The 11,211-nt window shown below is 41.7% G+C and overlaps 1 protein-coding gene across 2 annotated transcripts in view; it reads left to right on the top strand.

Annotated features, from left to right (window-relative positions):
• Positions 1 to 11,211, top strand: part of ARHGAP19 (Rho GTPase activating protein 19) — a 159,475-nt gene that overhangs the window by 57,288 nt on the left and 90,976 nt on the right. For both annotated transcript variants that reach the window (XM_012000320.1, XM_012000330.1), the window contains exons 7-8: positions 5,641 to 5,706; positions 7,822 to 8,013. In XM_012000320.1, coding sequence (XP_011855710.1) covers positions 5,641 to 5,706; positions 7,822 to 8,013 — 258 coding nt within the window. The remainder of the gene's footprint in view (positions 1 to 5,640; positions 5,707 to 7,821; positions 8,014 to 11,211) is intronic.

The raw sequence follows: 11,211 nt of genomic DNA, 5'->3' as shown, positions 1-11,211 counted from the left end.
TTTGCTTCCCTTTCCCTTCCCCTTCCTTTCCCCTCCCCTTCCCTTCCCCTTCCTCTTCCTTTCCCCTTCCCTTCCCCTTTGCTTCCCTTTCCCTTCCCTTCCCCTTCCCCTCCCCTTCCTTTTTCCTTCCCCTGCCCTCCCCTGCCCCTTCCCTTTCCCTTCCCCTCCCCTGCCCCTTCCCTTCCCCTTCCCCTTCCCCTTTCCCTTCTATTCCTTTCCATTCCCCTTCCCTTCCCTTCCCATTCCTTTCCATTCCCCTTCCCTTCCCTTCCCTTCCCCTTCCCCTTCCTCTTCCTTTCCCCTTCCCTTCCCCTTCACCTTCCCCTTCCCTTCCCCTTCACCTTCCCCTTCCTTTCCCCTTCACCTTCCCTCCCCTTCCCCTTCCTTTTCCCCTTCCCCATTCCCTTCCCCTTTTCCTTCCTTCCTTCTTTATTTTCTTTCTTTTGACAGGGTCTCACTCTGCCCCCTAGGCTGGAGTGCAGTAGTGTTATCTGCTCACTGCAGCTTCGACCTCCCAGGCTCAAGCGATCCTCCCACCTCAGCTTCCCAAGTAGCTGGGACGGGTGCATGCCACTATGCCTGGCTAATTTTTCTATTATTTGTAGTGACAGGGTACACCATGTTGCCCAGGCTGGTGTTGAACTCCTGGGCTCAAGTATTTCTCCTGCCTTGGCCTCCAAAAGTGATGGGATTACAGGCATGAGCCACTGCGCTTTCTTTTTTTAAAATGAAGTTTACAGAATAGATGTCATGGGTCCTTATATATTCTTGTTTGGAGAAAATTTCTGTTGGTCTTAAGCTCTGTTTTATAGTTTTTCAATTTAGAAATTAAACTGGCCGGGCGTGGTGGCTCACGCCTATAATCCCAGCACTTTGGGAGGCCGAGGCAGGTGGATCACCTGAGGTCAGGAGTTCAAGACCAGCCTGGACAACATGGTGAAACCCCATCTCTACTAAAAATACAGAAATTAGCTGGGGATGGTAGCGGGCGCCTGTAGTCCCAGACAGTCGGGAGACTGAGGCAGGAGAATCAGTTGAAGCCAGGAGGCGGAGGTTGCGGTGAGCCGAGATTGCACCACTGCACTCCAGCGTGGCGACAGAGCAAGACTCCATCTCAAAAAAAAAAAGAAAAAAAAAAAAAAGAAATTAAACTATACGTATCATAATGTTTTTGTCACGAGACTCTTTGAAAAAACCTTTATTTTGAAAAATTTCAAATATAGAGAAAAGTTAAAGAGTAAAACAGTGAATACTCGTGTAACTCTCCCCCACTGTCAACAGATGTTATCATTTTGCCATATTAGCTTTATTTCTCTTTATATATGTTCCTACCTTTTTTTGGCTGAATCACTAAAAGTAATTGCAGACGACATCATGCTTCATTCCTAAGTACTTAAGTAAGCATCTCCTAATAATAAAAACATTATCTTATCACACTACTATTATCACATCTAAGAAACTAACAATTTCTTACCATCTCACTTTCAGTACATATTCAAATTCCCCAGCTGTCCTAAGAATGTATTTCATACTTGTTTTCAATATATGCCAATCAACGTTTCTGTATTGGTTTTAATTATTATGACACTTTTAAGCTGCACACTCATGCTTTTTCTTCATGTCATTTGTTGAAGCATCAAGTTAACTGTGTTGTAGAACGTCGCACATTCTAAATTCGTCTTATTGTTTTCTCAAGTTATTTAACTTGTTCCTCTATCACCTTCCATGCAGTTCCTGTAAACTAGAAGCTAGGTCTAGAGTCTTAATCAGATTCAGATTAAGCATTTTCGGCAAAGTTACTTCACAGGTGATGTTTGTGTGCGTCACGTTGCCTCACATGAGGAGGCACAGATTGATTTTCTTGCTCTTCACGATGTTAGTTTTGCTAACTGCTGGATCTTTCAGTTATAAAGGTACATTTTTTCCCCTTTGCAATTAGTAAATAACCTGTAGAGTGATTACCTAATAATGGTTTTAGCATCCATTGATAATCCTGCTGGAATCTATGATTACATTGGGTATTAAAAATGATGATTTTCTAATTTTGTCATTCAGTCTTTATTAGCTGACTTTCTTCTTTGGAACATAGCTTTTCTTTGTCTCATTCTCTCTCCTTTTAAAAATGAATATTAATATAAACTCATGGATTTTTATTTTTCCGAAGTGTTAGTCAATTTTATTTATAATGTTGATATTCTCTTGGGCAATGTGGTGAAACCCCATCTCTACGAAAAATACAAATATTAGCTGGGTGTGATGGCATGCTCCTGCGGTCCCAGCTACTCAGAGGCTAAGGTGGTAGGATGACTTGAGCCCGGGAGGTGGAGGTTGCACTGAGTCAAGATTATGCCACTGCACTCCAGCCTGGGTGACAGTGAGACCCTGTCACAAACAAACAAACAAAATTGATATTTAAATTATCCCAGATTTGGCCAGTGATAGCCCTTGTTAACTGACTTCTCCATCTTTTTGACAGGACTGTATTGTCTTTGAGTGTTTCCTTTCTGGTATAAAATGTTCCCAGCTCGCTTCGTACTTGTGCTGGCCTAGATCTGGAGTAATTATTTCACCAGGGAACTTTGGCTTCTGAGTGACACTAGGTATACTCATTGTTTCTGGTGTATCATTGCTTCTAGGCTGCTTGAGGGCAAAGAAATAGATTAAACATTTTTTTAAAAGCAATTGTAAGTTCATATTAATACCACCAATTCAGATTTAATACTACAGAACGTTTTCTTGGCTTCTTTTGTTTTGTATTTGTATTTCTTTTTTTCTTATATTGCAAATTTCAGATTTTTTTTTTCTTTTTTTGGAGAGTTTTGCTCTGTCACCCAGGCTGGAGTGCAGTAGCACAATCTGGGTTTACAGCAGCCTCTGCCTCCTGGGACCAGTCGATCCTCCCACCTCAGCCTTTCAAGTAGCTGGGTCCACAGGTGAGCGCCACCACACCCGGCTAATTTTTGTATTTTTTGTAGAGATGGAGTTTCACCATGTTGTCCAGGCTGGTCTCAAACTCCTGAGCTCAAGTGATCTACCCTCTTTGGCCTCCCAAAGTGCTGTGATACAGGCATGATCCTCTGTGCCCGGCCAAATTTTAGATTTTAATGGCATTTGTATATGTTATTTACTCTGTCCTACAATAAGCTTAAATTAATTTCAAAATAATACAACTGTCACTACTGACAGTAAGCCTATATAAACTTGCTGATTGAAGTTCAAGATTTTCTTGCAATTCCTTTTTCCTTGAATATATCCCACTAAGGATATATAGTCACCCAGGCTGGAGGGCAGTGATGCGATCTCTGCTCACTGCAAGCTCCGCCTCCCGGGTTCACGCCATTTTCCTGCCTCAGCTTTCTGAGTAGCTGGGACTACAGCCGCCCGCCGCCACGCCCGGCTAATTTTTTGTATTTTTAGTACAGACGGCGTTTCACCCTGTTAGCCAGGATGGTCTCGATCTCCTGACCTCGTGATCCGCCTGCCTCGGCCTCCCAAAGTGCTGGGATTACAGGCGTGAGCCACCACGCCCAGCTGAGAATACAGTTTTCAAAAGTTATATGAAATAATTTCTTTCTCTGTGCTCACATTGTCAGTTTAATATACAGATATGTTCTTTTTTTTCCCTGTTGGGTGTTTGGTTTTAGGGCTTGTCTTTTTTTTTCCTTTTGGATTTAATTTTATGTTATGAACCTGTAGTGTAAACATGGTTCAAAAGTCGCTGTGGCTTAGGCCTGTAATCCCAGCACTTTGGGAGGCCGAAGCAGGCGGATCACCTGAGGTCAGGAGTTTGAGACCAGCCTGGCCAACGTGGTGAAACCCCATCTCTACAAAAGTACAAAAATTAGCTGGGCATGATGGTGGGTGCCTGTGATCCCAGCTCCTTGGGCGGCTGAGGCAGAAGAATCACTGGAACCTGGGAGGTGGAGGTTGCAGTGAGCCGAGATCGTGCCATTGCACTCCAGCCTGGGCGAGAGAATGAGACTCCATCTCAAAAAAAAAAAAAAAAGTCAAAACCACATTAAAAGATAGACTTAGAGAAATCTCAATCCTTTCTAATTCTTTTCATTGTTTTCTGGGTTATCCTCTTAGTGTTTCTTTTTATAAAAACAAGTAAATGTATATTTGTGTGTATATTACTATTTCCCATTTTTTTCTTACACAAATGTACATTTACTTACTTTTCTCACTCAACAGTATATCCTAGAAATCCTTCCATATCAATTCATTAAGTGTTTCTTCCTTCCCTCTGTCCTTCCTTTTTCTCTCTCCTTTCCTTTCCTTTCCTTTCTTTCTCTCTGTTCCTTCCTTTCTTTCCCTCCCTGTCTCCTCTCCCTTCCTTTCTTCATAGTGCTGTATTGTATGGATGTATGAAAGTTGATTCAATCATTTCTCTGTTAAAGAACATTCGGGTTGTATCCAATTTCTTGATTAATCTTATACAAGTGTGTTTTGCATTTCTGGAGTTACATACTCAGGATATGTTACCAGAAGTGAGGTTTCTGGGTGAAAAGGTAAATGCAAATGTAATTTTATTAGATGTTACATACCCAGTTTTCCTCTATGGTAATTGTATTATTTTGTACATCTACTAAGACAGTATCAGGGTAGTTGTCACAGGATTCTACTCCATAGTAATTCTAAATGGTATTTCTTTCTTTCTTTCTTTTTTGAGACAGGGTCTTGCTCTGTTGCCCAGGCTGGAGTGCAGTGGTATGAACATGGCTCACTGCAGCCTTGAACTTCTGGGCTCAAGTGATTCTCACCGTTAGTCTCCTGAGTAGCTGGGACCACAGGCATGCACCACCATGCCCGAGTAATTTTTTTGTAATTTTTTTTTTTGAGACAGAGTTTTGCTCTTGTTGCCCAGGCTGGAGTGCAATGGTGAGATCTTGGCTCACTGCAACCTTTTGTCTCCTGGGTTCAAGCAATTCTCCTGCCTCAGCCTCCTGAGTAGCTGCGATTACAGGCATACGCCACCACGCTCAGCTAATTTTGTATTTTTAGTAGAGATAGGGTTTCACCATGTTGGTCAGGCTGGTCTCAAACTCCTGACCTCAGGTGATCCTCCCATCTCGGCCTCCCATAGTGCTGGGATTACAGGCATGAGCCACCGTGCTTGGCCATTTTTTAGTAATTTTTTGTAGAGACGGGGGTCTCCCTGTGTTGCCCAGGCTGGTCTCAAACTCCTGGAGTGAAGTGATCCTCCTGCTTCTGCCTGCCAAAGTGCTGAGATTACAGACGTTAAATGAATTTTCTACACTGTGATTTTAAAATGTGATCTGGAGACCACTTGTAATTTGTAAGGATTTGAGGGGGTGGTTTTTGTCAGATAGAAATATTCCTACAAATGTCTATATTTTTGTCTTTGGCTTATTTGAATATATACATGCCATGTTTGATTTTTAAAGTGGCAACAACTACATTGGTGTCTTCTCATGGTTTTTCCATCAGATTTGTTGAGGTATCTATTTGGTGGCAAGATAAAGGAAGCTATGGAGGGGCTATGAATTTTGAGGATCTTTGGCTTTTCTAAAGTAATCTGCTGGTCACATGATTTTGAGAACCACTGTCCTTGTGGCCTGAGAGAATGTTATATCCTAGTAATCACTGGGTTTTGATTTTCTTTTATGTCCTGCCCAGGCTCCTGCTTACATTCGGGAATGTGCCAGATTGCACTATTTGGGATCCAGAACTCAGGCATCAAAGGTAAGAATAGGAATCTGCTCTTAACCCAAGCAAGGAGAACATTAAGATTGGTGAAGTATGAAGTCAAAGTAAAAGCTTGGAAAATAAGTTTTTAGTATTATAGCTCAAAATTACTTAGTCATTTTGCCATAATGGAGAAGACTAAGAAGTAAGTTATGTATTAGAATACAAATGCTCCACATGTGAGGTGTGGTAGCTCAGGCCTGTAATCCCAGTGACTCTGGAGGCTGAGATGGGAGAATTCAGGTCTACAGTGAGCTGATCGTGCCACTGCATTCCAACCTGGGTAACACAGTGAGACCCTGTCTCTTGGAAAAAAAAAGTCCCCCCTACACACTATTTTTATTTGCTTTCAGAGGCTCTCTACTGATAGATGGTGTCCTCTGTGCAAGAGTGATGACACAGACCCTGTGTTTCAAGGTTTTTCATAAAGTCCTTCTGATATAAATAATCTGTGAATAGCAAATGTGTTAAACATTTTATAGGAATGAAAGGACAATTTTATCAATTTTATATAATTCATTCCTATTTTAGGTTCATTGGTATGGTAAAACTCTATCAAATGGCTAAAATACTTGAGACCACATGAGCTTAGATAGATAGGGAAATGTATAATGCTTATTCACAAGATTAGATATGATAATTTTTTTTTTTTTTTTTTTTTTTTTTTGTGACAGGGTTTCACTCTGTCGGGTAAGCTGGAGTGCAGTGGCATGATCTCGGCTCCCTGGTCCTCTCATGTCAACCTCCTGAGTAGCTGGGACTATAGGCATGCACCACCAGGCCCACTAATTTTTGTATTTTTGGTGGAGACAGGGTTTCACCATGTTGCCCAGGTCTCAAACTCCTGGGCTTAAGTGGTCCGGCTGCCTCAGCCTCCCAAAGTGCTGGGATTACAGGCGTGATCCACCACATCCAGCCTAGATACGATTATTGAGTTTTAAAAGTAAGAAGTTATGGCCGGGTGTGGTGACTCATGCCTGTAATCCTAGCACTTTCAGAGGCCGAGGCAGGCGGATCACTTGAGATCAGGAGTTTGAGACCACCTTGGGTAACAGGGCCAAACCCCGTCTCTGCCAAAAATGCGAAAAATTAGCCAGGTGTGGTGGCACGCACCTGTAGTCTCAGCTACTTGGGAGGCTGAGGTGGGCGGATCACTTGAGCCCAGGAGGTGGAGGTTGCAGTAAGCCAAGATGGTGACACTGTACTCCAGTCTGGGTGACAGAGTGAGACACCATCTCAAAAAAATAAAAAAAGTGAGAAGTTAGGCACTTGATCTTTATGTGCCTGCTTGGGTCTTTTCCAAGCATACTTTCCTTTCTTTCCTGTTCTAAGCCTTTTTAAATAAACTTGCACTCCTGCTTTGAAAAAAAAAAAAAAAAAAAAAAGTCAGAAGTTAAAAACTTTACAAGCACTTTTTGAGTACTTAAATTTTTCAAGTTCTATTCATCCTGTCATGGTTAGAAACTTAAGTTGTCCACTTGTGCTATTTTTTCTGCTCCTATTTGTTTCTCCCTCTTATTCAGCAAATATTCAGTGTTACCAGGAAAACAGTATTTGGTTTCAACTAGTTTAAATGGAGTGTGGTTTTTTGTTAGAGAGCTGTTTTTGTTCCTCTAGCACTGCTGTCTAGTTGTCATATGAAGTTGCCACATGTGGGAATGAGTATTAGCCAAGAGTCAGAGCCCTTGGGCTCCCAGGTGGATCTGTGACTTTAGTATCCAGATGACTTTAAACTTACAGTTTAACCTCAGTGTTTTTCCATTGTCAGATGGGAAAAATGATACTTTCCATGCTTACCTTGTTGAATTGTTGAATAAATTAATGAAATTAAAAGATGCTTTAAAAACTGGACTCTTATACAAATATAACTCTTGGTGGCAGTATTCTAAATGCACTTAGGTTCTCTGGGCAGGTCATGGGAGTGGGCTATTAATATAACCTATATTAATAGGTTCCTTGTTATCTGATAATAGTGTTAAGATTTTTCTTGTTCCTGAGTATAGGAGTATACCATGTCACCACTCTCCCTTTTTTTATTCCAGGTTTTTGTAAGAACCCCAAAACAAACTTGGCAGGATATATTAATTTACTCTTCTTTTAAATTTTCCTTAGGATGACCTTGACCTGATAGCTTCATGTCATACTAAGTCCTTTCAGCTGGCAAAGTCTCAGAAACGTAACCGGGTAGATTCCTGCCCTCACCAGGAGGAGACCCAGCAGCATACGGAAGAGGCACTGAGAGAGCTGTTTCAACACGTTCACAATATGCCAGAGTCAGCAAAGAAGAAACAACTTATTAGACAGGTGCCTAAAGGCAGGGAAGTCCCGATGGGGTTTAGGAGTGTAATCGTGGTTGTAGAATCAGTAGGTCATATTGTTAAGAATCTCATTTAATTTTTGGCTCAGCCAAGAAAGCTGGCTTGTCTATGGAATCTCCACGGCAATCTCTGTGCCACTGCTCCACTAGAGAAAGGAGTGGAGGCTCTTGATTTCTACAGTTAAACAGGAGAATCCAAGTGTGGTTAGAGTGTCTCTCATTTTGGTCATGTCCCAAGTTTGCTGAGAGAGGACCAGCAGTTACACTATATTGTTCCAAAGTTTAAACCCTCCAGATTTTCTTAGCAAATAACTTTTGTGAGTTTCAGTTTTCTTGTTTGTAAAATGGTAATAGTAACCTCAATGTTTCATAGTTCTAAAAATTAGAGATAATCTATGTAGAGTGGCTGGCATAGCAAAGTCTAAGTGGTAACTTTTTACTAACAGTCGTTTGCAGTTAGAGAACACAATAAATCAGGGCCCTAGTGTGATACTAGAAAGTAGAAATTCTGGTGGCTAAGTTTGTTTATGCTGGAGCTATGGGAATAAATTTACTATTTTGGGACTCAAAGTGTGGTTTAAGTAAGTCCTGTGACTTTGGTAGTTTCTTTCTCAGGAGATTAATTTTGTCTTAATCCCTCTTGAATTTTACCTGAACAGGCACGGTTAGCCTCTTGACTTTTATTCAACTGGGACTTTCTTGGAGGAGGAGTCTCTTTTTACTTATTTTATACCTACTCTCAGCATAAGGCCAGGTATTAACAAGTACTCAGATAATGGTGAACTGAGCTGTTCTTAAGAATTGACAAAGTCATTTGAGAAAAGTTTCTGCCATCTCTTTGAAGTTACTTTGAGATCTAGCAAATTGTGTTAGAATTTTACAGAATGTTGGCTGAGTATTGCTGCAGATTCAAGCCAGTCTAGTGATTTAATTCTTGATAGAAACTAAGTAGTTTCATGTAGGACAGGTATAATGACTTCTTTCAATAAGAACGCTGATACCGGCTGGGCGCAGTGGCTCACACCTGTAATCCCAGCACTTTGGGAGGCCGAGGCGGGTGGATCACCTGAGGTTGAGAGTTCAAGACCAGCCTGACCAACATGGAGAAACCCCGTCTCTACTAAAAATACAAAATTAGGGCCGGGCGTGGTGGCTCACGCCTGTAATCCCAGCACTTTGGGAGGCCGAGGTGGGCAGATCACCTGAGGTCGGGAGTTCGAGATCAGCCTGACTAACATGGAGAAACTTGGTCTCTACTAAAAATACAAAAAAAATCAGCCAGGTGTGGTGGCGCATGCCTGTAATCCCAGCTACTTGGAAGGCTGAGGCAGGAGAATTGCTTGAACCCAGAAGGTAGAGGTTGTGGTGAGCTGAGATCATGCCATTGCACTCCAGCCTGGGCAACAAGAGTGAAACTCTGTCTCAGAAAACAAAACAAAACAAAACAAAAACAAAATTAGCCAGGTGTGGTAGCTCATGCCTGTAATCCCAGCTACTCTGGAGGCTGAGGCAGGAGAATTGCTTGAGCCCGGGAGGCGGAGGTTGCGGTGAGTCGAGATCATGGCATTGCACTCCAGCCTGGGCAACAGGAACGAAACCCTGTCTCAAATAAAAAAAAAAAAACCACTGATACTTAAGAAAGAAAAAAATTTTGTACTTTTTAGAAAAACAGAAAATTATAGAGAAGGATAAGAAGAAAGCAAATTACTCTTCCTGCCAGTGTTTATGTTGTGGGCATTTCTTTTGTCTTTTGGTCTTTTTCCTCTGGATATCTTTTTACATAGTTATGATCATACCATCTACTTTAAAATTTTTTCCTGTTTTCGCCAAACATGACAGTCTAAGCATTTGTTATGCATGCAGACAGACTCCTTCCATACACTTTATTTTATTTTTAGTTTTAGTTTTAGTTTTTTGAGACAGAGTCTTGCTCTGTTGCCCAGGCTGGAGTGCAGTGGTACGATCTCGGCTCACTGCCACCTCTGCCTCCCGGGTTCAAGCAATTCTTCTGCGTCAGCCTCCTGAGTAGCTAGGACTACACGCGTGCGCCACCATGCCTGACTAATTTTCGCATTTTTAGTAGAGATGGAGTTTCACCATGTTGGCCAGGCTGGTCTTGAACTCCTGACCTCAAGTGATCCACCTGTCTCGGCCTCCCAAAGTGCTGGAATTACAGGTGTGAGCCACTGCACCTAGTCATCCTTCCATACATTTTAAATACTGCTGTATCTTTTTTTTTTTGAGACGGAGTCTCGCTGTGTTGCCCAGGCTGGAGTGTAGATGTAAGGGCTCAAATATGATCTTAAGTAAATATGATCTTAAATAAAAGATCATATTTGAGTGCAGTGGCTTGATCTCGGCTCACTGCAACCTCCGCCTCCTGGATTCAAGCAATTCTCCTGCTTCAGCCTCCTGCGTAGCTGGGATTACAGGCATGTGCCACCATGCCCAGCTAATGTTTTTGTATTTTTAGTAGTGATGGAGTTTCACCACGTTGGTCAGGCTGTTCTCGAACTCCTGAACTCAAATGATCTACCCGCCTCACCTCCCAAAGTGCTGGGATTACAGGTGTGAGCCACCGCACCCAGCCTGCTGTATCTTTTTGAAGAAACTATAATTTTATTGTGTTCTAATTTTTTCTCTATGATTATAAAAATTATACATGCTCACTATAGAAACATTGAAACTCTCAGAAGTGTGTAAAGAGAACATAAAAATCACCTATACACATCCAGAGGTAAACACTGATAACATTTTAGAGTATTTCCTCCTAGTATTTCTCTCCATGAATATGTGTTTCACATTGTTTTCTTTTACTTAAGATCATATTTGAGCCCTTACATCTGGGCCAAAAGAAAAAATCATAATATGTATTGTTTTATATTCTGCCCTTTTCATTTAACTTTATATTACAAACATTTCTCATATTATTAAAAGGCTATGAACAGTTTCAATGTTTATGTAATACTCTTTTTTTTTTTTTGGAGACAGAGTTCCCCTCTGTCACCTAGGCTGGAGTGCAGTGGCGTGATCTCACCTCACTGCAGCCTCCACCTCCTGGGCTCAAACAGTTCTCCTGCCTCAGCCTCCCAAGTAGCTGAGATTACAGTGGAGCACCACCATGCCTGGCTAATTTTTATATTTTTAGTAGAGACGGGATTATACCATGTTGGCCAGGCTGGTCT

Source organism: Mandrillus leucophaeus, unplaced genomic scaffold (genome assembly GCF_000951045.1).
Source record: "Mandrillus leucophaeus isolate KB7577 unplaced genomic scaffold, Mleu.le_1.0 Scaffold117, whole genome shotgun sequence".
NCBI classification, from domain to species: Eukaryota; Metazoa; Chordata; class Mammalia; order Primates; family Cercopithecidae; genus Mandrillus; species Mandrillus leucophaeus.
The sequence above is the reverse complement of the archived record's forward strand: the minus strand, read 5'-3'. Positions and strand labels throughout refer to the sequence as shown.